At 38.9% G+C, this 26,289-nt stretch overlaps 2 protein-coding genes across 2 annotated transcripts in view; both read left to right on the top strand.

The window, feature by feature from the left end:
- PATZ1 (POZ/BTB and AT hook containing zinc finger 1) overlaps positions 1-14,710 on the top strand; it is an 18,988-nt gene extending 4,278 nt beyond the window's left edge. The window contains exons 4-7 of the mRNA XM_026859934.1: positions 2,944-3,015; positions 5,377-5,548; positions 11,160-11,297; positions 13,205-14,710. Of these exons, the coding sequence (XP_026715735.1) occupies positions 2,944-3,015; positions 5,377-5,548; positions 11,160-11,297; positions 13,205-13,623 (801 nt within the window). The 3' untranslated portion in view covers positions 13,624-14,710. The remainder of the gene's footprint in view (positions 1-2,943; positions 3,016-5,376; positions 5,549-11,159; positions 11,298-13,204) is intronic.
- Positions 14,711-25,780: 11,070 nt separating this feature from the next.
- Positions 25,781-26,289, top strand: part of PIK3IP1 (phosphoinositide-3-kinase interacting protein 1) — a 6,720-nt gene continuing 6,211 nt past the window's right edge. The window contains exon 1 of the mRNA XM_026859932.1: positions 25,781-26,017. Coding sequence (XP_026715733.1) covers positions 25,781-26,017 — 237 coding nt within the window. The remainder of the gene's footprint in view (positions 26,018-26,289) is intronic.

Below are 26,289 nucleotides of genomic sequence, written 5' to 3'. Positions count from 1 at the left end.
TATTGCAGTTGTTGCCAACAGGAGGCTCCAATGCTGACTTCATTTTTTTAGAATAATTTAAAATAAAATTGGTAAACTATCATAACTTGCCAAGATACTATTTTTATTTTTTTTATCATATAGCCTTCAGAACATTGCACTGAGCAAAATTGGAAGCTTTTTTTTAACCCAGGGAGAATATAGATTAACAGCATCACAGAAGTCTTTGTAATCCAATGTCACAATGTTGTATATAGTTTTTTTACAGTTAATAAGTTATTCATTAGAGTTTGAAAGATCAAATCAAGAAAGATATTTTGTAATTCATTTGTAGAGAGATTTAAAAGGTGCTTGGAAATATTAATTAAAACCAAAGTTGAGAATCAACTTCCACTATCACGCACTGTCTTCACATAGTTGTTGGGCAAACTTCTAAAACATTTGTTGGGCTAACAGTCTCCATGCTTGGTCTCTGAAGAAAGATTTATTTATTTAAAGAAAGTTGGAGCAAGATAATTTTAATTTTCTTTGAAGACAGTGAAAGTTAGAGGATTTTTTTTCTTCTGAAATTTTTAACCACATTCTATGAACCTAGCCAGTCCTTCATGACTGCTGCCTCCTGATCTGCATTTTTTTCCATCTCTTGATACACCTCTCCCATGTTTCCACCAAATTGTGAGAGTTTTGAAACATTTTGCAATTTAATAATCCAGTGAACAGTTTGTCACACATAGAGCCAGCTAAAGATTTCTGTTGACCTCCATATGATCTGGGGAGCCCAGCACATTTGAAAATCAGGCTATAGAGCCTTCACATTGGTTTAACTGCATATCCTGTATAAATCCTTAGATTGGTTTAAGGTTCTTAAGACGATTTAGGTGTTATAGATTTATACAAATTGGAAAATTCCACTCATAAAAAGACCTCAGAATTTGGGGATAGCAAGGGGTCTGGGTGAATGAACTGAGGACAACTACAAAATTTTTTCATAAACATGTATTTGTATGCAAGTATGAAAACGAATGTTTAGGTCCCAACATAAACAGAAACTCATCAGTCTTTTGCCAGTTGATATCAGGGTTACTGAACATTTTCTGAATGACATTGATAGACATGAATTGTCCTTTGCCAATTTTATTATAGTTTTCTGATTGATTTAAGAATATTAAATATAAACTTTGTAAGTATGAATCAGAGGATACACTAAGAGCTAGAAAGTAAAGAAAGATGGAAGCTAAGGTTGTACAGCCAAGCTCATCTCCATCTTCTTGCACAGATATATTTTGTGATAACAATTCCTAAGAGCAGTCTTTCTCATTGTGTATTGTTTAAAGTGCCATAATACCGTATGCACTGTTCATTTCAGTTAAAAGGTATAGGCTATAGGGTACAAGCATCAGGCCAGAGCTGAGGTTGTCATTCAAGCTTGGTTTGATTTTGATTTTTGACTGCTTTGTTTAAATCGTAATTTTTCATGATCTTAAGGTGTAGAAAACTTGTTAAAATAACTGTTGTGTGTCTTTGCAAAAATATTTCATAATATCCTGTCAGATGTAGAAAGTCATCTTAAATATGCACAGATCTGGTACACATGGTACAAACCACAGAAGGGATGCTATCACACTGAAAATTTGTTTCAAATCTGAAAGCCGATGTATAAATTGATGAAGTTCTCCTTGTGATTATTTCATAACCAGTAACACTTCTGTTCCATGACATGTATTTAAACACAGAATTTGGCCACTAAGAAGGAAAATAGTGTAATATTGGCATGTTGTTTCATCATTTTCCATTCTTTTTCCATTGATTTTGTTTGGCAAATTAGCTCCCCATGAGAGCAGCCTGAACAGCATTGAGCATCCTTTTTGAATCTCTTGAGTTCCTGTTGAAAATTCCTGTTATTGTCATGCTTTGTTTATGTTTATTGCAAAAGAGAAGTATTATACTGTCAGTAAACAAAAAAGCTTTCCAGAATCCTCTACCATGATACATCCTTGGAATTGGTGCTCTGTTAAGACTGAAACAAAATCCACTGGGCATTTACTTGAACCCTCACATATCTTTGCAAACCAGTGGATATTTAATGTTTTGTTGATGTGACATCATAGTACATTTTGGGTTACCAGAACGAAAGTGTGAAGGTGTTAGCCCAACTTCAGAATAAATAAAATGAAACTATGAGAAGCAGGAGAATTGTAAGCTGAGCATCGCTGTAGCAGTTGTAATTTTCAGTGCTCAGCATGTAATCCTGCACTCATTTCCCTAAAATAACAGTTGTGCTTCACAGATAAAAACTATCCTCAGTTCCAGCACCTGTAGCACCTGGTGCCAGACAAAGACCTAATTCCAGTTTTTTTGTTACTGTTAAAATAGACTTAGAATAGGGAAGGCCTCCACAGAGCCAAGGCAGATGAGGAATCGGATCCAAGAATTTGCTCTGGTGTCCAGACAAAACACCAAATGACACTCTGGATCTTTTCGCCTGGATTGTTATAGTGGTCATTTTTTTTCTTTATTTTTTTTTAACCTAACAGTTGTTCTGGATGTAGGAGAAGGGGTAAGTCAGTTTTCTGGCCATAATGGAATAGCTCAGTTTGCTAACTTGTCATGGGAAGAGGTGAAGCTGGGTTGTTGGCTTTCTGAGTGTGAATGGTATGAAAGTTAGGCTGCAGTTTGGGAGGAAGTGGTGATCTGAAAATCTGTGGACGTGAAAGAATGAGGGGAGAATACAGAAGTTTGCTCCTTCTCAGAGACAAGAGACAGGTTGTTCTTCTGGCAATTAAAAAAGAAAAAAAAGACAAAAATGCAGGTTAAATTAAAGCACAACTTTTGACAAAAAAAAAAATAAATCTATTTATTTAAGTAAACCTAAAATTGGCATCCCCAGTCCAGTGCTTTTCCCATTGATTTCAATGCAGAATGAGTTTCTTCCTGTCCTAATTTCTCTTACTTCCTGCCTATTAGCAGGAAAATGGCAGCCACCATGGAATAAGCTCAGAGACATCCACATCCATAGAAAAGTTGAACCTTCAAGAGGTATTTCTTAAACAATGTTTTTTAAACTTTATATATTCTTTTTGATCTATTTATATACCTGTGCAATGTTTGATAGGAAAGCACTGGAGAGTTTTCTTCTATGATTAACAATTAATTATAAATACTTAGCACTCATTTAGTACTTCACGTCTTTTGTAAAATAAAACTTTTTTTTTTTTTTTTGCTCTATACCTTTTACAAATATTAACTATTTGAATATTAACTTTGGGGTTTTCTTTAAACCTAGTCCTGTCTCCCATTGTTATGATTCAGCTAAACTGGTTCTTGCTTTCTCCACTGGACTTAATTTTTTTTTTTAAGCTTCTTTGCAGATATATTTACTATATAGCTTATCCAAAGGTGAACTTTGCACAACTCAGCAGCAAGAGTGAGAAATCAAACACAGAAATAATCAAATTGCCTTTCCCTAAGCTTTCAACTTGATAAGTTCAATATGGGACAGATACGGTTTTACTTCTGGCATCCCTGTATTTATGTGATTTGTCTCTGGTCTGCTTCATCAACTAATGCACTCCCAATGCTTCTGTATGGACGCTTACTGTGGCTCCGTATTTTAGACTTACTGATGATGGATCTCTTGGCTGTCATCCTTGATTGCCTAGTTATATATCTTTAGTTGATATCCAACAGATTGATTATCAGTGCTGGAATCCTGCCTTAAATGAGTGTTTACCTCTAAGAACATTTTATTAAGTGAAAGCTGCACCTGTTTTGCTCAGCGCTGTGTACTGAGATTTCAAATGAAGAGAAATCTTTCATGTTCAAGAACTTGCCTCTTAATCTTTGCTACATGTAATTTATAAATCTTTGTCTGGCAAGCTTAGTTAAACTGTGTGTATCATAGAAATCCAGATAATTTTACTGTTGTCTTTTTAAGTTCATTAAGTTCTGATCCTCTGAGGTGCTAAGTCTTGTGCTTGCTGCAGAATAGCCTCAGCTCTATGGGAGTTTACCATACTTAAGCATCTCATAGGATCAAATGAGTGTAAAGCCTGTTGAAATTGATAGGTCATTTCTCAGCTGCCTTCAATGTTTTTTTTTGATTAAGCTCTTGATTAACTAAATTATATAAAATTATGTGGGTTATCCTCTTCTGTATTACAAATTTCATGTATTTAAAGTTATAATTTTGGAATTTTGTTAGGATTGTTACTTTAACAAGTCTGTCTCTATTGAAGCAGTTGTTTAATTACACACTGATACTTGAAAAGACAGAATATATCCAGTTCCCAAGTCACTTAAGAGCCTCATACTATCTCTTAGGGGGCTCTGGTTATACATCTTAATGCTGCATTATTTTATATAAAGGTGGTATAAATCAAATGCTGTACACTCTTGAATGTCACTGTTTCCTGCTTGGTCTGGTCATTCTAACGTATGTTTGCTTTTGTTTTTCCTCTGGCACTTGTGAGCAGTGGTTTCAGACTATATCTTTAGTAACTTGTACAGTGTATTGCTGGTGATTTATTTTCCTTCGCATGTTAGAGCGAAAGCAAGCCTTTCAGAACTGGCAGGCTGTTGTAACAGGTTATATACATAGTCTGCATGCCTGCCAATTGCTATAGGAATAAAAATGGGAGGGAGCATTTACTCATTTTAGATGGATTATGTCTGGGAAGTAGGCAAGTAGAATCAATATTATGCCAAATCAAGCTTGTTTCATGGTAGTAAGTGTAATGTGATACCTTGATCAGGGGTAAGTTATAAACAGATTAAAGTGTCATGCAGTTATTTTGATACCTGCTCAGTTCTGAGGCTTCACTTCTACAATTTGTCTGCACTGCTACTGTGAATACCAGGATGGCTCTTTTACTGTCTTTTGTCATATTCGCATCCCAGCCAATTCTCTGATGCTTTCTTTGTGTGTCTTCATACTCCAAAAGGATTCTGTGTGCTGAAGTTAGATTGATCAGATCAAAGAGTAAAATTTAGGAATATGACAGAGAGGACATTTTGAGTGGTCTAAATGTGTAATGGCTCAGTGAAATGGCAGAATTTACTGTAAATGGAGAGGTTTGTGCTATTTCTTTTGTTAAGTTTTCGTATCTTTATCATCAGAGAGGAGCTAAGGCCTTACAACTCTATCTTGATTTTTTACTCTCTGTAGTATGCTAGAGCTATTTTCTTGCTTTCTTAATTCTTTCAAGTAGTAACATCACATCTTGTGCAGTATGTTGGTAATCTGAATTTTTTACTTGTGGGAAAATGGCTTGTGCTTCACGTCGTTTGTGTGTTTGCACAGGATCTAAGGTACTTACTCTAAAGAATACTAAATATGTTCAACAATATCAGTGCTTTTAACAGAGTTGTGGAGTCACATGGTTTTCATTATACCTGCAGACTTGTAATGCTTCCTTTGCCACTCGTGACCGACTGCGCTCACACCTAGCATGTCATGAAGACAAAGTTCCATGCCAGGTGTGTGGGAAGTACTTGCGAGCAGCATATATGGCAGATCATTTGAAGAAACATAGTGAAGGACCAAGCAATTTCTGCACTATCTGTAACCGAGGTAATGAAGAAACTTTTTTTTTCAGTGGGATGGGACAACGCTTGAGGGAAGCTATAAGGCTATGTAACTCTGCAACAGGAGGAGGTTATACCAGATCTGTGTATATATTATTTGTTCTTATCAGTGAATGCTTAACCTTGAAACTGATGGAGCTATAGGCCTGGTCTTTATACATGGCTGATAGTTCCTGAAGAAACTCAGTTTAAATCTGAAGCAAATTGAAAGAAACTGTAGACAGTTTTAAGAATTTCATTTGCTAAATAGCCAGATCCCTGTAAAATAACCATGATATGTTGCCTTGCCACTACTCACCGTACCCCTTTTTTTTTCTATAGCTGGTTAGACTTGAGTCCTTGTGATCAGTTTTCAAGAAGAATCTTTGAAATACACACCCAAGTTGAAAATTTTACACTGTACATAACAATGTAGTTTGGGGTTTTTTTTTATCAGTCTTGCTTAACCTCCTGGTGCAGCAGTAAAGTCAAGCTGCTTTGCCCTCTTAACCTAAGAAATTGCTTTGTATTAATGTACATTTCTAAAATTTTGTAAAGAGTGCTAGAAATGTGCTTTACCTTTATTTGTACAAATACAGCTTTTCATAGAATCATAGGATGTTTCCAGTTGGAAGGGACCCATAAAGATCATCAAGTCCAACTCCCTGCTCCTTGCAGGACCATGTGAAACTAAACCATATGGCTAAGAGCTTTTGAAGCTTTTGCATCTGTTTGTGGTACTCTTCAGTTGGAGAGAATTGTAAATTTATAGGTTTTGTGGGATGTAAGTAAAGCTGGAAAAATAATTTTGAATGATTGATACACAACTTCAAAATATATTGTTGGCTCACACAGGCATACGTACCTAGTAAGTGTAGGAAGAGGTTGCTGCTCTGTTTTGGAAACTTGTTTTTTTTCTGAGGTTTTTTTTTTATGATATGTGTTCCTTTTCTAATTTGAGAGGTGAAATCTTTTGAGAGAATAAAGCTGTTCTGTATTTAATGTGAGGACTGTACAGGGAGCTGTTGGATGACTACGACTTTATGAGTAATGAGTGACATTAAATCGCAAGGGAGGCATTTCCAGTAGTTGAGCAGTCTGTTGCGTCCTGAAAGTGATGAGTGGCAAAGGCATGTGGGCTGAAAATCTTCAGATTCTGAAGCTCCAGGTGGATGGTCCGAAATTAAGCTTGGCCTCTTTTTCAGCTGAAGGCCTGTCTTCTGAAAAACTGCTTAAGTTTATCCCGATTCTTTTTGTGGTAGCATCATAGAAGACGCTATCCAAGATCCAGGTGCTATCCTGCTCAACTTCAGTTGAAACTCTTACAGGTTGGGTGGAATTGTCTTGTTTCAGATTCATAAGCTTGAGTTTCAACTTAACTACCACTGGATGTCACTGCAGCTCTGTCAAAATTCAGCCTGTGTGACAAAGATAGATTGGGCATTCAAACAATGAAATGACTAAATGGTTTATTCACATTTTACAGGTTTAAATGTACACTGGAAATTTAAAATATACACTTCTCTGTAGAAGGATAGGGAACCTGTTGTACAGCAAACTTTAAGCAACTACATTATTCTTACAGTTTATTTCATATGTGATGTCAGAATTTAGTCTGTTGTGAATTTCAGTTTACATCAGCACATAATTAATCTGGTGAATTATAGTTAAATATCCACCCACTGTTAAAATTCATAGCAAAGGGAAGTTTGAATTTTTCAAACCGAGTTACAAACTTGTTGTTATAAACTGTGGATTTTGATTATAGATTTATGATCCATGACAGCAGAATTTTTAATCCAGAGTGTTTTAGAATCAAATTACAATGTTTATTGTTTTAAATTAGATACCATTTAAATTGTAGAGCCTGGCAAGAAAAAGTATAGTGGAAAATTTCTGGATTAGAAATATCTATTTGATAGGTATTTGTGCAGTCAGAAGCTATGTACTGTTCCCCTGATGGCGATTGTGCTGTAGCTGTGGTTCTTGTGCAATGGGATTTTGTTTTAGTCTTCCCTCAGCTAATGTGCTGGTGTATTTTTTTAATTGGAATTTAGCTACTTCTGGATATAGTAATTGTCAGGCAAGAACGCTCAAGCTGCTTGTAGAGGGAATTTTGGACGTTGGCCCACCAAAAAAAAAAAGTGGATGAAAAGGTGACTTGTACACAGCTGAACATATCCTGGTGTTAAAGGCAGAGTTTAGAATCCCTCAATTTATCCCATCAGACTGAAGGATTTTCTGTGGAACTTAAGTGTCTCATGTTCTTCTAAAGGTTTAAAGGATTTAGGAGATGGGAAGCTCAGTACCTGGCTGAAGGCAGTAGCCACTGTTTTGCAATGTCATGTGTGTACCCATTTGCTGATTTTATTTGTTTATTTTATAAAATGACAGTATAATGTCCAAACATTATAATCTATAATTTGATGGTTTTTCTGAGTTCTTACTTAGGGTCTTCAGAATAATTAGGGAAGCAATTAAATCCTGTTAAATCAGGGAAGCTCTGCAATGTGGTGTTCTTCTGGGATTTTGTTTGTTTTTTTTAAAAGAATTCATCTAAAATGTGCTTATGAAAACTAATCCTCAATCCTCACTTTTTAAGACAAATTCTCTTTAATCAGTTTAAATAAAAAAGTCCTGTTCCTGCTTTGTGGTTACATAATCTTGTATTACTGTCCTTACGAACTTCATTTGCTTGTGTGGGCTTTTTCAAAGAATTTAAGAGATTAATGACTTTGTCAAGTCTAGAACTGGTACTTTGTAATAACATATGCAACTCAGAAGATTCATTTTCTGTTTCAGACACACATTGTTTGTTTCACAGAAATCAAATTAGTTAGGAGGAAGATAAATATTCCAAGTTAGATGGAATTTTTTTTACAATAAGATAGAATTCTGGTGTATTTCATGGTGGGTACAATTGAGTTGATTAAAGTGAGACACTTTCTGCATGTTTCAGCTAAATTCAAATTAGAATTTTTGGAAAAGGGGCATCCTGCAATTATTTCTATAGTCTATCTCCTAATAGGTGTCGTCTAAGAGATCAAGGGGTAGGTCCCATTTACATAAAGCAGATCATTTCCTCTCTGCATGTTTTAAATGTTGATTCCTCTGGTATGAAGAAATAATCTGCTTTGCAAAGCTGAGAGATGTGCATGGGTAAAGCAATAAATACATTCCTCCTTTGAAAAAAATACTGCCACTTTATCCTCTGCATTAGCCTGACTTTGTTTTTAAAGAGATTTTTAAAAGCAAAGGATTATTGTCTATGAATCTCCCATCTTCCTAGGACAGGCATTCATAATTAAGGTCTGGTGGGGAATTAAAAAAAAGGGCAGTGCTAAGTGCTTCAGAAAAAAAAATCAGGATAAAAACAACAACAACAAAAAAAATCTCACTTTAAACATTAGTTTCCAATGAAGCGGTTGGCATTCTTACTGATTTGATGGAAGTTGATGACTCACATGTTCATCTGCCAAGTGCATAAAGGGGAGCTAACACACTTTGCAGGCAGTTTTCATTATATAAACCAATGTACTCTACAAATAGAATTGCAGAGTTCAGGAAAAATATTGTATAGCAGAGATTACAACTTCAGATTTTCCTGTGTTAATTGTAGTATAGAAAAACACTGAATACCTGTGTGTAATCCTTTTTTAATGGTTGGCAGTGAGATTTTAATGCACTGCTACATAAGACGACTCATCTCAGCTGGCATGTGGCTATTAGAGACATGTATGAAATAAGGGAAGTATCTTGTAGTTGAAAGTCTCTGTACATTGTGTCCTTTTCTCTACTGGTCAAACACTGGTTCTTTCCATGTCTACAGTGAACTTTTGGTATTTGGAAAAATACATTCTTTTGTGGCCCAGTGAGATACTCAGTACAGCATTTTGTGTCTGAGGGTTTTTGCATTATTTTGGAGGATAATATACTTACATTAATTGCCTGGATGACTCGGCCTAGGTGATTCTGCCCCATTGTATTTTGAGAGTCTTGATTTCTTCTTGTGATGTAGCTAGTTTTTTGTACTTTCATCTTCAACTCAGGGCTCTACAGTAACTATCTCTTCATTCTCAGCAACCTGCCCTTTTTCCCCTTCAGCATGTTGCTGTGGAGTTCTGCCTTGCTCTGCAGGTCCTGTATATATAATACTTAATAACCCCTGAACGCTCTTTGATCCTGGCTTCTAAGAAGGGTCTGGGAAGAGTGATATTCTGTTGGGTAGGCAAATCAATTTCTAGTGTAAAGCCACGTTCATTATTAAATTCAGCACCTGAAACTAACAACTGCTGTCAGAAAATCCACCCCACAGAGGTGTGCCAGTATTGGTTTTGCATCCTTCCTAATATATGACTATGTATCATCAAATGTAAATGCAGTTATATCGCGATAAAAATGGCCTTACAGTAGTGTATCTGTATCTATTCATATTTAAAGTGAAGCATTGATATGAAATTCTCTTGCAAGGACTTGTACTGTAAACACTGTATTGATTTTAAAAAAAATCTAGGTCTTGGGTTTTCTCTGTCCAGAAAGGGAACCTGGAACTCAGTATCTGTGATGGTGAAACTTGTGTTCTCATTTGTTAAAGGAAAATGTTTCTAACATGGAAGTGCTATAATATTCTGTTCAAAATTTAATAAAAAATCAGAATGGTTGTTGATAGGCTTACCTTTGTAGGAAGTTTTAAAAACTCTGTCCTCCTTGTGCCTCATACATGATCCAAATGTACTCGTACTAAATGCAAATCTTACTAAAATCAGAATTTACAAACATTCCAAAATATATGTGAGATAATTTACTGCATTAAAGGAAAAGGCCTTATTTTAAAAAGCACATGCATAAATGTAAATAACTGTTTTGATCAGAAATCAGTTGTACAAAATGTTTTTATTTTTGGTGGTTTGGGCTTACAGATGAGAGCTAAGAGAAATACTGAAATTTAGGGGGGGTTGTTAACTGCAGAAAAAAATGTGAATTTTAGTATGTTTTTTAAAACTCAGGATGAGCTGAACAGAGGATATGTTCTTCAAAAATTACTACAGAACAAAACTCTATACATTTAAAAACTCAGCTTTCTGCCTTCTACAAGTCACTATTAATGCTAGAAACTTAGAAAGCACACTAAATATCAAAGGAGGGTTTTAAGAAATGGCATCCCTTCAAATCATAACAGCATAAAATAAACTGATTTGAACTATCTTCCAAAGTATCATCAAATGATGAAGGCATTTTTAATTAAAATACATAAACCAGCAAAAATATGGTCAAGAGACATGGGTGCCTTTTTGTATCATGTCTCTTCTTGCCTTCTTTTCCAGAAAGTTTCATGTCACCTGCTAGGTTTGCTTACATAAAATTTGTTTCTCAAGGAGGCTGTTCTTTCATCATGACTTCCAAAAAATAAGTGAAGTCTAATGAAAGGTATACATTGCATTCATTGCTGATGATGTCTAGGAATCCTACATAAGCATGCTGTAGGTAATCAGAAATCAAGCTAGTGTAATAGCAACTTTGTAATAGGGAGTAGGAGCATGAGAAAGATTAAAAGAACAGGGAAGGCAGATGTGTGTCTTTGCTGGTGGCAGGATCTCATCTCCTTTTATCTTGTTTAGGTTTCTCCTCTGCCTCCTACTTAAAGGTCCATGTTAAAACCCACCACGGTGTTCCCCTTCCCCAGGTCTCCAGGCACCAGGAGTCCATCCCGAATGGGGGAGCAGCGTTCCACTGCGTCAGGACCTATGGCATCAAAGGCAAGAGACTCGCTGCTCTGTACCTTGCTGCTCTGTGCAGAACTTTGTGTTGTGGGATGTTGGGCTGGGAATGAGAAAGGGGAGGGAGGAAGGACAGAGAAAATGCTGGGGAGAAGCTTAGGGAGATGCAGAGAAATTACATAGCATCACATAGTATGTAATATCTGTCCTTGGATAGCCTGTTTAACAAGTCTGGGGGAAGGAGATGGACACACAAGGAGTGTACATTAATTTTTGGCAGCTTCTTTGATTTTAGAGATTGAAAAAGTCATGTTAGTTCATCTTGACCATCTTCCTAGCAGCAGTCAGTATTTGAATTTTGCTTGAGGGGTACAGATCATTGACAGTTCCTTAGTCCCTCTATACTTGAATCTTGTGTCAGTCAAACTTTGTTTCTGATTTCTGAGGAAGGATGGGGGAGCTGCAGAATGCAGTTCATAAAGGTTCCTGAGCGGTGAAAGCAATATTCATCCTCAGGTTGATGAGGAGCCATGCAACTCTCTGTAGTTAAACTTACACTTTTTAATGCTGTTGTTGGGAAGGAGAGGTAGAGGGTGATAATGGTCCTGTTACTTTTTTTGGTTTTTAACCTGCATTTAACTTCTGGGGAAAAAATGAAAAATATATTATTCTAAGAATAGCTAAAGAACATTTAACTTCTGAATATGTAAAGTTGTGTGTTAATCTGTGTAGAACAGGTTGCTTTTCACTTCTTGGTTTGAGTTGTCAGTATTCCTGGTGAAGCTGAAACATCAGAAAATTCTTCAAAAACATGGTTGTCCCAGAAAGTTACGTTTTTTTCTTGCCCAGGAGAACACAGCAGGCTGGGTTAAACAAAGTCTGTGCCAGTGGAAAGTACAGTTGTGTCATTTTTTTTTCTGTTGAAGTCCTGATAGAGTTACTACAGAAGCCCTTTGGTTTTGGGTGATGTGCTGACTTAACAAGAGATTTACTCCAGCTCAGTGGTGTATTGATTTCATGCATATCCTGTTTGGTTTGTAATGCTGAGTCCAGAGCAAATCTGTCTTTTGGGTTGTGCCAAGTGGTTCTTTGGTCTTTTAGAGTTAATAGTAGATACAGCTTATTTGTATTCAGAGTCTTGTTTAGGGAGTACGTCTGGGTTTCCCACGCTCATTCATATGTGCTGAGCAAAGAGTGTGGACAAACTTTCTTGGCATACTGCCAGAGAACAATGGGGAACACTCCAAACATACCAATGGCTTTGCCAGGATATGTATCCAAATGACTTAAAATAGTGTCCCTAACCTCTCTCCTGTTTCACACTACAGCATTTAAAGATGGAACAATTTTAGATTGTGAAATTCACTTCTAACAGCCTTAACACTTAACTTGTAAAAAAAAAAAAAGAGTTCCTCAAGACTAAACGGAATTGCGCTTCTGAAATTGCAGTAGCTCACTGCTGTTTTGCTGAGTATTTCCAGGTTTCTCCACATCTTGCTGCAGCCTGTTATACTTTATTAGATTTGTAGGCTCTCCCCTAAGTATCAACAATATTTCAGAAGTGTGGGTATGGATTGTACAGTTAAAAACTCATCACTAGGTACATCCTTTTGTAATGCCCGAGGTATAAATGTTGTGAGACATCTCTGGGATTCAAAAAAGTATTCCATAAACCAGAGACCCATTATGGTTGCATTCAGTGTCATGACAAATACATAATAAAAACCTGGATGTTGCTCTGGTAGCAGCCCAGTGGTTTGTAAAGAGGGCCTGTGATCAAGGGCTTTAGAATATGAGGGACTGTGATGTTAAGTGCATATCAATCTCTCATGACAGGCATTAATTAATGAAATCAGGTGGTAACCAATATAATCTAATTTAATGCATGTTAAATACTTTTTCTGGGAGATAAGAGTCTGAAAATTTCTCTTTTCTTTTTCCTGTAGAAGGCCAGAAATGTTCACATTCGGACCCGATTGAGAGTTCTGATTCATATGGAGACCTCTCTGACACCAGTGACCTCAAGACTCCTGAGAAACAGAGCACCAATGGGTCCTTCTCGTGTGACATGGCAGTCAGCAAAAACAAAATGGAGACAGAAGGAGAGAAGAAGTACCCTTGCCCTGAATGTGGCAGCTTTTTCAGATCAAAGTCTTATCTGAACAAACACATACAGAAAGTTCACGTCAGGGCCCTTGGTGGCCCACTGGGGGACCTCGGTCCTGCTCTAGGATCCCCCTTTTCACCCCAACAGAACATGTCTCTCCTGGAATCATTTGGGTTTCAGATCGTCCAGTCAGCATTTGCATCATCCCTCGTGGATCCAGAGGTCGACCAGCAACCAATGGGGCCAGAGGGGAAATGAGATCAGCTTGATCTTAACAAAGCAAAGCAGCAATCTGGCTATAATGATAAGATGCTGGAACGAAAGAGGAAATAATGAAATTTGGTTCTATAGCTGAGAAATTTTTTTATTCATTTTAGCTTCCCTCTTTGTCTCATGCCCTACCCCACCTTTAAACCCTCATTGGGGAGAGGGAGAAAATGCTTCTTAGCTGGTAAATTACAGAAGATGGTGACCTTGAATAGGGGACATCCTAAAACACCAAATGGAGCTTTAGAGGCTGCTGCTGGTGTTTTGACAAGACCTTCTAGAATAAACAAAAGTTGTCAGCACTGATCTGAGAATTAGACAGTCCTAGTGACCAAGGCACCTGGGGAGGGGCAGCTACAGGGAGCTATGCTTTTGTTCTCTCTCATTCCCCACCTTCCCTAACCTACCCCTGAAAAACAGTAAGTTTTTAAAGCAGACCCATTACTGAATATAACATTAAGTCAAATGCCCCGTGGTACCTAGCAGGTTACAATGCAGTTGTCCTTTTAAAACCAGAAAAATTTAAAGAAGGTGAGAATTTGAACCCCTTCTGCCATTTGTGAGGCTGTGAGTGCTGCAGCAGGACTAAACTGCTGAGAAAAATCACCATTCAGAACAGGTTGTTTTTGTTACTTTTAACCATTAAACTTGCTGTCAGGTTTTTAATTCTCTATTATTATTATTATTTTAGGACCTGTTGTAGTGAATTGCTACTGAAAAGCCAGTCTAAGGCGATACACAGAGCACTCTTAAACAGCAGTCACATTAGGGTTAGTATTTTTTTTTTTTTAGATGTACCATAATTAATAACTTGGCTAGTTGATTGTTTTAAGTCTATGAAAGAAATAGTTTTATGAAAAAAAAAAAAAGAAAAAAAAAAGGAAGGAAAAATACCATTGCAGTCTGGTTGACTGGTGCTCATTTTTCATGTGGGGACCTAGGGTATAAACACGATCAGCTATCGGGTTAACACTTTGTACCACTGACTTGTTTAGTGTGAATAAACCCAGGGGTTCACAGAGTGATTTTGATTTAATTGGATTGGACTCTATTAAAGAAGTTAGTATGTTACTTTGCATCCCCTCGTTTTGTCTGGTTTTTGAGCAATTTAGCCACCTGTCCAAAAGGTGTGCAAATGAGAACCAGTAAATAAGACAGTAATCCCACTCTACACTGTACTGTATTCTCAGTGAGCTGGGCTTTTTGGCTACGGTCATGCTCTCCTGATCTGCCTCTAGTCAGGTTTGCAAAAGCCAGTCTTACTCCTTTCTTTTCCAAAAGAAGAAGGGTTTCTGCTATAAGAGGTGGGAATTGCAAACAGCATATCTCTGAAAAAGAATTAATTATAAAATGCAAAGAAGCTGGGCTCTAGGCTGTTGGAGGTTCCATTTAATCTGAAAATACCACTTGTGCATAAATAATGTCCTTTCTTGACCCTCCCTTTCCTCCCATGTAACTTGTCATGGTCTTTTGTACCAAAATCCAGGTATAAATGTTGTTTAACACAGGGTTAGGAGTTAGGAATACTCTGAGTTATAATTATGGTTCTGCTGTTGATACTCAAGGTCACATAGGACAGCTACCTGAATTTATTCCTTAATTTCCCATCTGTGAAAAGTTTTCTTTACATCACAGTTGTTGTGAGGGTTAATGAGCAAAGATTTAAGCAGTGATTTGGTGAACTAAGGTGCTATATGTACTGAATGTTTCTAGAAAAGCCAGAAAATTTCTGAAGAACCTAAGTCCCACATCAAACTTGCATTCTAAGAAACAGTAGCCATCTCCATCATTAGTACAGTGCTGGAACAGGATAGACCACCTCAGACCAGGACCCACATCCCCTGCAGGAGATATGTCTGTATTAAATGTGAACTTGGCCACAAACTGCTGTTGCACCACAGCTTGGCGTTGCTCAGATGCTCCTAATCCAAACCCTGCAACTAATATATAACTAAAATAAGACACATTCCTGCTTTGTTTTTATGTTAGAATTACAGAGCCTCTGTAAGTAAATGGATTTTGGAATGACATTCTAAATTCTACAGACTTAGAAACCCTAGCTTCTCTCTTGTAAGAAGCTACTTTTTTGTACTTGCTCGTGAGTATTATAAACCAAGGATGAATAATCAATGGCTTTCTCTTTATAGCACCAGCACTTTCTAAATTGAGAGCATGTTGCAGTGGACTTGATGTTTTGCTATTAATCTGTGTTGGGAGACTGAAGGACACGTTCTTCTCCATTCATCTTCCCCTGGAATAGGTATGAGTCTCATTTAAAAGGGGACAAAAAACCCTCGAAATCCAAAAGAACCCACCTTCAAACTAAAGTTTCATGAAATTGCATTGCTGTACTGATAAGCTTAGTTGACAAGTAGAAACAGGACATTCCAAAAAAGTAACAAAACATTTTAAAATGCCATACAAATCTAGACCATGCTGAAACACCCTTGTAAGCTGCCAAGCAAGTCAAGATAGAGCAGGCTTTCCAGTCAGCATTCACTGGGGTTAGCAAATGCAACTGCAGTCACTCTGATTTACTAATAACTTGTATTTAAGCTACCAGAAAAAAATTTTGTTGACTTGAGGCTGTATTCTGAAAAATATAAGAAGTCTGTGTCCTCAGTGTTCCCATATGCACTCAAAGAGGGTGCACTAGTCATAAAATTCAACTCCAGAAGACAGAATGGAGGATATTTTAATGCTACGTTCAGCTCCACAGACTTTAGTGTTACTAGTGGGTTGAGTTTTGGCCATGTGTATCCAAATTTACTTTTGAATGCTACAGAATTTGACCTGATGAAACAAATGAAAAGCCTTGAACTAAAAAGAAAGCCTAAAACACTAACTGTGCATTTTGTTTGTCAAAGAAAATGCTTACTAAGTTGTCATGAATACACTGAATGAAAGCTACTTACTTCTCAGTCTAGTGGACAGGGAAACAATTAGGGCAGGAAGCTAACAATCCTGAAATTACAGTTCTAGATCATCCTAGTGTAAATGGGAGAGATTTGCACCAACACAAGAGAGTGGTGCAGACTGGTGCCAGCAGTAGGTTGGGCAGATCTTTAGCAGTGGGATGTTTTCAGAGCTTTTTGCTTCTTTGGGGGCATATTGTTCTGGATAGTAATTTAATATACATGCAGATTCTTTATATTCTGTGCTTTGGGAAGTGTCTGCTTCTCTTACAACAGAAGCAGAGCCAAACAGAAAACTGAGCCTCATAAGTTCAGAGTTCAAAGGGAAGTACTTTACCTGCCCTGAACTGCAGCCTCGCTTGTTTGTTACATTTTAATTGGCATATCAGTGTATATGTGAGAGTTCTCATTTTGGGCCAGCCCTCCTTTCCTTATCTTTTTTGGTGGGACTGCAATCCAATGTTTGAGTCCATGCACTTCCCTGCCAAGAAGGGAACTTAAGTTCATGCAAATTTAGATAATCAGAAGTGTAGTATTTCTTTGTATTACAGGAGTCCCTAAACCCCTCAACTGAGGCTCTGACCCTTGTGTATTAGGTATGATGAAAACATCTTCAGCCATTTATAATCTAAACACTAAAGACAGACAAGAAAGGAATAGATGCTTAGAGGTGAATGAATGAAATAAAGGTGGACTAAAATCCACTTGCATGCTTAAATGTTGAATGTAGGGGCACAGACTTACCAGGCTTCTTTTGTTGCCTGAATTTATTTACTGTTAATCCACAACAAATGCAAGGTAAAGCAACTTAATGTCAATTTATTCCATACTGAGTTAAATTAAATGACATTACCTTGCATTTGTAATGTGTTGATGTGTGCAAACAGACCTAATAGTGCAGCTCACCTGATGCATAGTAATGTGGTGCATGTGAGCTTTCGATCTTAAGTGATTTGCCCATGATGACGTGGGAAATTGATAGCAGAACCAGAAATTGAACACAGATTTTTCCTTCTCTCAATCCAGTGCCTTAACTATAGTAGGGCAAAGTATTATATGTTGGGGGGGATGATTGTTTTGTTTGTTTTTTAAAGCCTAGAACTATAAGATGGTGTGGAGGTGGTCTTCCTACCAATCTTTTGAATAATTGCAAATGCCCAGTCACAATTTTAGACCTGTTTGAGTGCCAGTGACTTAGGGAATATTTGTTATTTCCCACATATTCCCTGAAATTATTGTTCCTCCCTCAACTGCTGTCAGCAGTAAGGAATGACTTGAATAGAAGAGCTGTGTAACTGAATGTCTATCTAACTCAACTAATTGAATTGATAGTATGAAAGCTAACCTAGATTTTTTGTAGGCTCTGTTGTAACTTTAGTGTCTTGTTTTTTCACTAAATCTTTGTTCCTAGAAATCAATATCTGAACTTATGTCTTGAGTCTGGAGTGGGGTACCACTTTCAGCTTTAATTTTTTTTTAAGGTGCTTGCTTGAGGAAGTAGATGCCAAAGTAAACTTCAAAGGAACTCCAGACTTCAGTGTTGGAACAATGAAAGGAGAGCAAGAGCTCTCTTTGGGTTTCATGAGAGATAAATGGACAAAGCAAAAACCCACTACCAAAATTTTAAGTAATTAAACGGAAAAGGCTTTTCTTTATCACCCACAAAAATAATCAGATATTTTCAATTGTTCAGCATGGCAGAAACTCTGAGAGCAAGTGCCAAACAAAACCATGGAATGTGTTGGCTTTTTTAGCATTATGAATATACCTTAACAGCATTATGAATATTTTAATGTAAATTAAGCCAGCTGTGTACCGTTCACCTTCTGCCTGGGCACAGTACCTGAGTTGTAATTGAATAGAACATAAACTCACAGTGAACCTCTGAGCTTACGCTCTCAGTTCCACACCAAGAGACAAAACAAATGAGCAAAGAGGGAAAATCAATAGGAAAACTTAAAAGGGAAAAAAGATCCTGGAAGATTCCCGTGTCTCCTGAGAGAGTCCCACTACCCTGAACATCACTTTCAAACCAAGATCCTTCAGCTGTTGTGAATGAGCCTTTGGGAACAGATTTGGCTTTCAGCCCCATCTGCTGTGCTCCCCAGCTGCAGCCCGAGGCCACGTTCACTGTCGCAGAGTCAGCAGCAGCAGCATTGGCATCATGTCTTCTTGCCTGCTCCCTCAACACCTTCACCCTCCACACATTCCTGTGCCAATGTGGTACTTACTCAGATGTGTACAGCTCTGCACATAACTGCGTTAGCTATAGAACAAACCAGAGAACTATTATTTGGCTAAAAAGAAAAAAACAAACAAACTCGAAAATAGTGATGTGATGTAACTGCCAAGTGGTACAGAACAGGAGCAGGAACCCTGGCTGTAAGGGGTTGTGGTGATGGCTGGAATCGTTAAAGCATGTTAGTGAAAAACCACAGCTGTTTGCTCTGTGGTAGCAGCTAATGACTGGCTGTTTGTGAAGAATTAACACCTTGTGTCATTTCTAGCCTCTTCCTGTGTTTTGTTCCCATCTATAAAATGAGATGATGATAATCTTGGGTAAGACTGTTTCAAGATTTGATTGACCTCCCAAATTGTGCTGCAGAATTGTGCTGCTGAACTCTACTACAGACGTTTGGCCTCACTGACTTCAGGTGTAATGCAAAGTTAAACATTTGGCCGTGTTTTGCCTGAAAGGTTAAATATTTAAATTAATTTAAAGCCTGCCTAGCACTCTTGATCTGCTCTCAGGGTTTATGTGGTTGAGCTGGGTGGCCTCTCTACTTGTACTGCAGTTTTGGAAACCTGGAAGGGCTCTGAGCTGAGATGTGCTGTAGGAAGGAGGTAACTGGTGTCTCATTGATGTTCCAGTGACTCCCTCCCAGCTCCTGGGTTCATGTGGACCATGGGGTCACTTCAGCCAGCCACTGGCAGCCATAGATGCTCTAGAGCTTCCTGCAGTCATGTAGTGAGCTTGGGTACATGCTTTTATAATACATCAGTCTCATGCTTGCTAACAGCTTTTTGGCTGCTGTGTCTACAAATGGGTGCCTTCTCCAGGCAATTTTTACATGCCCTCTGCAAAGCTGTCAGACTGACTGCTGGCTCTTAAAGAATCAACCAAGCCTTGCTCTTGGGCTCAGAATTTCTCTTCAGTACTGTTGTAATCTGAAAGTTTGCCGCAATTAGTGCAAATACACAGTGTAAGAGAGAAAATAAAAGGCTGTTCTCAGATGTCCTGTAGAGTGAACAACTGAAACATGAGTGTGGGACGGGCCAGGAAAACTGGCATTTTTCCCTGGCTGCACACTGTATGGAAGAGACAGTGCCTTGGAAGGGAAGGAGCAGAAAAGTTTGCCATTGGCTCTGATGAATCCCAATCCTGCTTCTACTGAAGTTGCTGGGAATCCTCCCATTGTCTTCAGTGTGAGCATGGAAGGATCTTGGGTAAGGATGGATGACTCTTTCCCTACTTGAATGAAGTCTCTTGCCTATTTATGGGCCTGCTTCTATTGAAACCGAGCCTGTTTTAGCCTTTTTGGGTTCTTAGGGACCTGTTTGTATAAAGCAACTTACCTACCTATCTTTTTTTTTCTATTGTGTGTATTTTTTGTATGTTCTGTTGGAAGGTGAAGCCTCTGTAGAAGGGGATACAAAAACTGATTTTTAAATAGTAATAAACCAAAAGAGAAATAAACTCTGCAGGCTGCATGCATTCATTTCCTGGAGATAGAGAGTAGAGACCATGAGTGCACAGAGAAACAGCCTGTATTTCTTGTATCTCAAAATCTTCCTCTTTTCAGAGACAGTTCCTCAGCTCTGTATGAATAACCATAGCATGGTGGGCAGGTTGCAACGTTGTTTATCAGGGTGGCCTTATTTTGAATAGAAAATCCTTTCACTGGCACTGTGTGATGAGATTTCTTACATTCTTTTAGCGTAAGTGGATGAAGTAACAAGTATCTACATGAAATTTGGTATTGTCCTCATTGAATACCTGGAAGCCAATGAAAATACAAGTAAGACAGGATGTATATCTCTTTGCTGCTGGCCTGCCTACCTCAGGTGCTAGGTGATTAGTCAAATGCACTGTGTTCTAAATCTACACCATTATATTCTAAAGAAATAAGTGAAGTATGAGGTGAAATTACTAAGACTTTGTTCCTTTCTGGTATTTTTGCCTCTTTGTGCTGTTACTGGTTTGAGCCCTAACTTTCTAAAGAATGGCAAACTCAAGACCAAAATAACAACAGAGGCTTGCCTACTCTGTAAACATACTTAAGGAACAAAGTCTTTACTTTTGTAAATAGATGTAAAAAAGTCCACGTGCATATGTAAGAGTCGTGAAAAAGGCCATCTCTGCATGCCTATGGCATGTGTGCAACCCAAAGAGAAAAAGGTTTGCCTTTCTACACAGAAAAGAAAGGGCAACTTCCCAAAATAAACAACTCCTCCCTCCGCCTTCAGGCAAACACCTGGGGAGAAAGGTCTTTCACAAGACCTGTGTGCCAATGGTTTTATCTGCTTTTGGGTCACCTAAGAAAATGCAGAGGTGAGAGCTCTGCATTGTAAATGTCTCTGAATCCTGGCTTTTAGGAAACACTAATAGCTCTACTGAGGGGTATGGTCTCTGCTTCTCTGCTCACAAGTTGAATTACAAAAAGACCCATTACAAAATGGGTCTCTGCTCTTATGTTGATGACTCCCATCCTAGTCCCCAAACCCTAGACAGATAAGAAAATATGTTTGGGTTTTTTTATGTTTACAAGTTTATAACCTTACTGCGTTTCTGTTGGCATGGGATATAGGTTGCTTGCTTATAATGAGTGGTTGTGCTATTTAGACTTGGCCTTATTTTCCACAGGAACTGCAAGTTTTGCATATTTAAGTGCAACTTTGTAACCTCATGTTCTCCACAGCGGAATCCAACTCTGATGATATGCCATGATTATTAGTTTAAACAGCAGTTTTGGTCTATCACTTCTGTTTGACTGAAATGAGCTTCCATGGTGAGTGAAAGATTGGTAGAAGGATATTTATTCCAGTCTAATTCACTGGAAGTTAATTTGAACAGATATCAGAACATAAATCTTTATTCCTTTTGACTCAAATCTCCATGTTTTGGTGCTGCCTTTTTCATGTTTCTCATGTGCAGGTAAACCATTATCTTTAGATTGGCATTTTATAACAAGAATGAATATTGGCTTATCTGACTGCTTCGCTTTGCTAGTTACTGCTGTGCACAACAAGGTAGTTTTATATCTTAAAAAACACCAAACAACACATTCCCCAATTTTTCTTCCTGCATTAATGCTTGTTTGTAGACTTTTCATTTAAGTCTGCACTACATATGTAGAACTTGAGAACATCTTAAGACTTTCAATGCATATCCCTCTTCATGATTCCTTCCTCTTGAATACCATTTCATAAGCTGTGTATTGTATGTCTGAAGCTTTCAAAGCACTTTCTGCCTCTGTGACAGAAGTAGGATTAATAGGGAAACTGAGGCAGAAACTTGCCTAAGGGCAAACAACAAATCAGTAAAAACTTAGAGTAAAGCTCCTGTTCTTGACTCAAAGACCTAAGTGTTCTGAGTGGATCACAATATCTTTCAAAATAGCTTCCCTTCCTCCACCCGTAAAAAAGCATGCTCTGGTTTTTGTCAATAGCAGCCTGTGTCTACCAGAAAAACCCAAACCAAAACAGTGCAGCTGGGGGCTGAAACATCTTTAGGCAGCTTGTACCTTATTGCTAACTGTTGCTACAGTTTGGATGGTATTTTGCTCGGAGACACACCCATTGGATCGCAGGTAAAAGCAGCGTCTGTGACCCAGATGCCGATTTCAGAAAGCTCCAGCTAAGGGCCGTGGGCCAAACGGAGACCTTTGCAACAGCCGCAGGGGGCCAGTGGGAACAAATGTCTGTGGGCAGTTGGGCCCATCAAAAACACCGAGGGAACTGTGGAAAGGCACTGACTGGGCAGTTTGTGACAAAAAGGACAAAGAAGTGTTGCTGTTAGAGAGGACTGAGTGCGTGAAATTTCTTAAGTCAGTGACTGCCAAGAGTATTTAGTGCTAATCTCTTAATGCTAGAGAAGTGTAGCTGCAGTGCTTCTCCCCCAGTAAACAATAGGACCCAGATTGCCCTCCTGAGGCCTCTATCCTTTTATTGCAGCCCACACAGAAAGCTCATCGGAGAAGGCACGTTGAGTTCCAAGAGCAAACTCTCTGAACCAGTCTGAACCAGTTCAAATATCACATATGGTTGTTTTGCTTCTGCAGACTTCCTTGTTAGTCCTTGGAGGCTGGGGCTGGCATTTACTTAGCAATAGCTCATGCTGTCAGATTGCAGGGGGAGGGGAAAGCCTCTCCTTGAACATGTCAGCAGGGGGATGCAACAGCGCAGTCAGATATTTCTATCGCTCCACACTGACTCCTTTGTAGTGACTGTCTCTGTCTTGATTTTTGGTTATACTCATCTCAGTTTCATAAACTCAACATCTGATCCTTTTGTTGCAGCCCTGATTTTTTTTTGTTGTTGTTGTTTTATTCAGATTGTTTATAGGTTAGGAATAAAATATTTGTTTCTGACTCCCACATCATTGCTTACAGAAGGCTTTTTACAGGTGAGACCCACAGTTGTTTCCATGATCCAGACAGAGGCAACAAAGGACTAAAAAGACCTGCTTTTGTTGGAGTTGCAAATACTTAATAGTGTTTAGCAACATTTGATGCTTACAGTTTTTTAACCTTTAGCACAAATTTCTCTAATATTCTGTTTATGGTGGATGAGGCCTCAGAATGTACTATCGTTGTTCTCGGGCATCGCAGTTTATGAAGGAACCAGAAAATGGTTTAGAAAAACTAGTTTTGAGAAAAAAATTAAAGAATTATCTTGGTTTGCCTAGAAAGAAGAAAGGGGAAGTTATGGGAACATGACACATGCTTTGTTACAAGGAGGGAAATGGTGAACTTTTCCCATTTTAAGCAATCCATGTTAATTTGGCTACGAAAGAATACTTAGATTAGAAAACTGATTTTGTTTACTCCCTCCCAGTATCTTATTTAGTAAGATTAAGTAATAAAGCATGTTTGCTCTTTCATAGGAGGTTAGATGAACTTTTGCCCAGGAAGATCTGCACATACTTGGCTGGGGCCAGAGAAAGAGGGTGGGTTTGATGGCTTCTTGCAGAGGCCTTCCAGAGCTATACATCTGTAGTTGCCTGCCTTTGCACAGCATGCTGTGCTATGTGTTAGCATCCTTTTATTTTTCTCCTTTAAGAAAAGTCCATACACTTTGAATTTTTCCACAGGTGAAAAAGTAGAACAAATAAGACGGAGCAGTTGACAGACAGAAGAGAGAAAAAGCAGACATTGTTCATTCTGGAACCTGTATCAAGTAAACAGCGGAAAGGTACCAGCTCACAGCTGAAACTGGTTCACACTGAGTTTAGGGAGGATGCTTAACATCCCACATCCCTAAAAATAGCATATATATTCTCCTGTGAAGTGTTTGTGGATGTGTGGATATGTTGTGGTACATGTATGTGCATATACCTACAGATTCATACATGTAAACTATGTGAGGAATGAGTTGCAGAGCTATTAGCTTACTTATAGTTTGGCTAGTTACTTTAAAATCAAGTCCTAGGAAGTAATGTCAGGTTTAATCTCTAAAAGGGTAGCAAGAAGAGCAAACTCATTTCCAAACAGCAGAAAGAGCAATTGAGTCTGCCTTTGACAGCTGCCACCTGGCATCCTATTAAACTGCCAGGCATAAATCTTCCCTCATCCTGGAGAAAGCTAGAGATGAAAGAGAAAAAATTATGCTTAGAAGTCAGTTGTGGAAAAGACTTTGATCTTTAGCATTAAAATTATCTTTTTTGCATTTCTACCAGATTACCCATTGTCCTTCTGTGGCCTAGAAACTCAAAAATGTTTGCTGGAACTTGGCTGGGTGTAACAAAAGTGCAAATTTATCTTGTTACATAACAGGAGAAAGAGCTGGGAAGGTCTGAGGTTTGTTTCCACAGAGATTACTGCCCAGCCCGCAGTTCTTGGATCAGTACATACAGGAGGAGGTGCTTTCTGTGCAAGATGGCATGGAAGTGTTAGTTAGTCTCGTGAAATGAGCAAAAATAAATTAGTTGTACAGGTTGGTAGCCCTCTGCAAACTCTTTTAGACAGACTGTGTCTCTGGATGCATGTGTGGCCCTGCAGCTTCTGAGTGAATGGAATTTGTCCCATGAAATCTCTTAATGAAGAGCTATTTATTACAAGCAGAAGGCCTGATTCACTAGCCCGTATTAAAAATTCTTCCTTACTTCATTTAGCCTTGCTTTCACAGAGAGTAACTGGAGAGCATAAGGAATGTAGTAATGTCTGTGCAGACAATGAGCATAACACCATAAAGCAGACATCTTAGCTGGTGATGTCAGTCAGGACTGACACATAGTTTGGGGTTTTTTTACAACCTGACTGCAGGGTTTTTTTATTTGACATTATTAAACAAGGTTTAGTGTAGTGTTAAATCATATTGTTAAAGCGTGAATCACACACAAGTGCTAAGACTTATGGTTTTGTGTTCAACGATAGTGCTGCTTAATTGACCTGTTTTCCTCATTACCCCTCTGCCATGCTGGTACATCTGTTTTTTTGTGACTCCAGTGTGGGTGGACTGGATGCAGCAGGCTGTAAAGGGTTAAAGTGTGCATGACCTGGTAAGAAATGGGCAAATGTTGGCTTGGATCTGTGCCTTAAGCCTGGTAGTCACACAAGTACCTGTAGCAGCCTGACTGAAAGCACTGCCAGTATGGAAACATCTGGGAGTGGAAGGGAAGGACGGCCACTCCAGCCAGTGCTGCCCCGAAAAGTGATTCATCACACACAGAGTACAACATGCAGCTTCCTGGCACAGAAATACTTTTCATGTGTTCAATGGTTTCCATGTGATTTCAAAGCATTTTAAAAGAAGGGAACTTCCCTGTCCTCTTCTGAGAAAGAAGGTTTGATTGTACCTCCTGTCACAGAACGGGAGGGAAAACGCAAAGAAGTGAAGTAGGCAGGTTGGCCAAGGTCAGAAGGAACTCTGTGGGAAAGCCAGAAATAGCACCTTGTGCTGCAGGCCTGAGCCTTGGCTGCAACCCCATCAGCTGGCCCGGGCCACCTCCGAGAGCTCGCTGTCGAACAGTCAGTCAGCTTGTTTTTCACTGGTGTGAAACAGAAACTTTGCCGATGACTCCAGATGCTTGTGTAGAGGCGCTGGCACTGCAGCATCTGAATACCTCTGCCTGTTTGGAAACAGAAGCGTCTGTTCTAACCCATCTGAAATGCCTGCAGAGAGGCTTTATCACGGTGGCTGGATGCCTGCGATATAATTACAACGTTTTCAGGCTGTTTGTCTTGCTTTTCTACAAGCAGGCACAGCTCTTAGAGTACGTGGAGTCAAAGGAAAGCGATCGATTAGGAGAGGTGAGAGTGTAGCCGTTAACCTGGGGTGGGCCCCCCGCCCCGTGTCTCTCTGGGGAGCTCAGGGAACCCTCAGGGAGAAGCGGGGCAGGAGAATTTAGCCCTTCGTGGTGGCTCTCTAGGGGAGGCAGCGATGTTGGGTCCCTGAAGACAAACGCTTTCCCTGGCGCAGCCCGCGGTTCAAGCCCCGTTCCGTGCCGGGACTCTCCTCTTCTGGCCCAAGAATCCCCTGCGGCGGGAGGCGACGGGCCCGGGGACGCGTCCCCCCGCTCCTC

The sequence above is a fragment of the Athene cunicularia genome (genome assembly GCF_003259725.1).
Source record: "Athene cunicularia isolate RWA chromosome 15 unlocalized genomic scaffold, athCun1 chr15_part1, whole genome shotgun sequence".
Taxonomy (NCBI): Eukaryota; Metazoa; Chordata; class Aves; order Strigiformes; family Strigidae; genus Athene; species Athene cunicularia.
The sequence above is the reverse complement of the archived record's forward strand: the minus strand, read 5'-3'. Positions and strand labels throughout refer to the sequence as shown.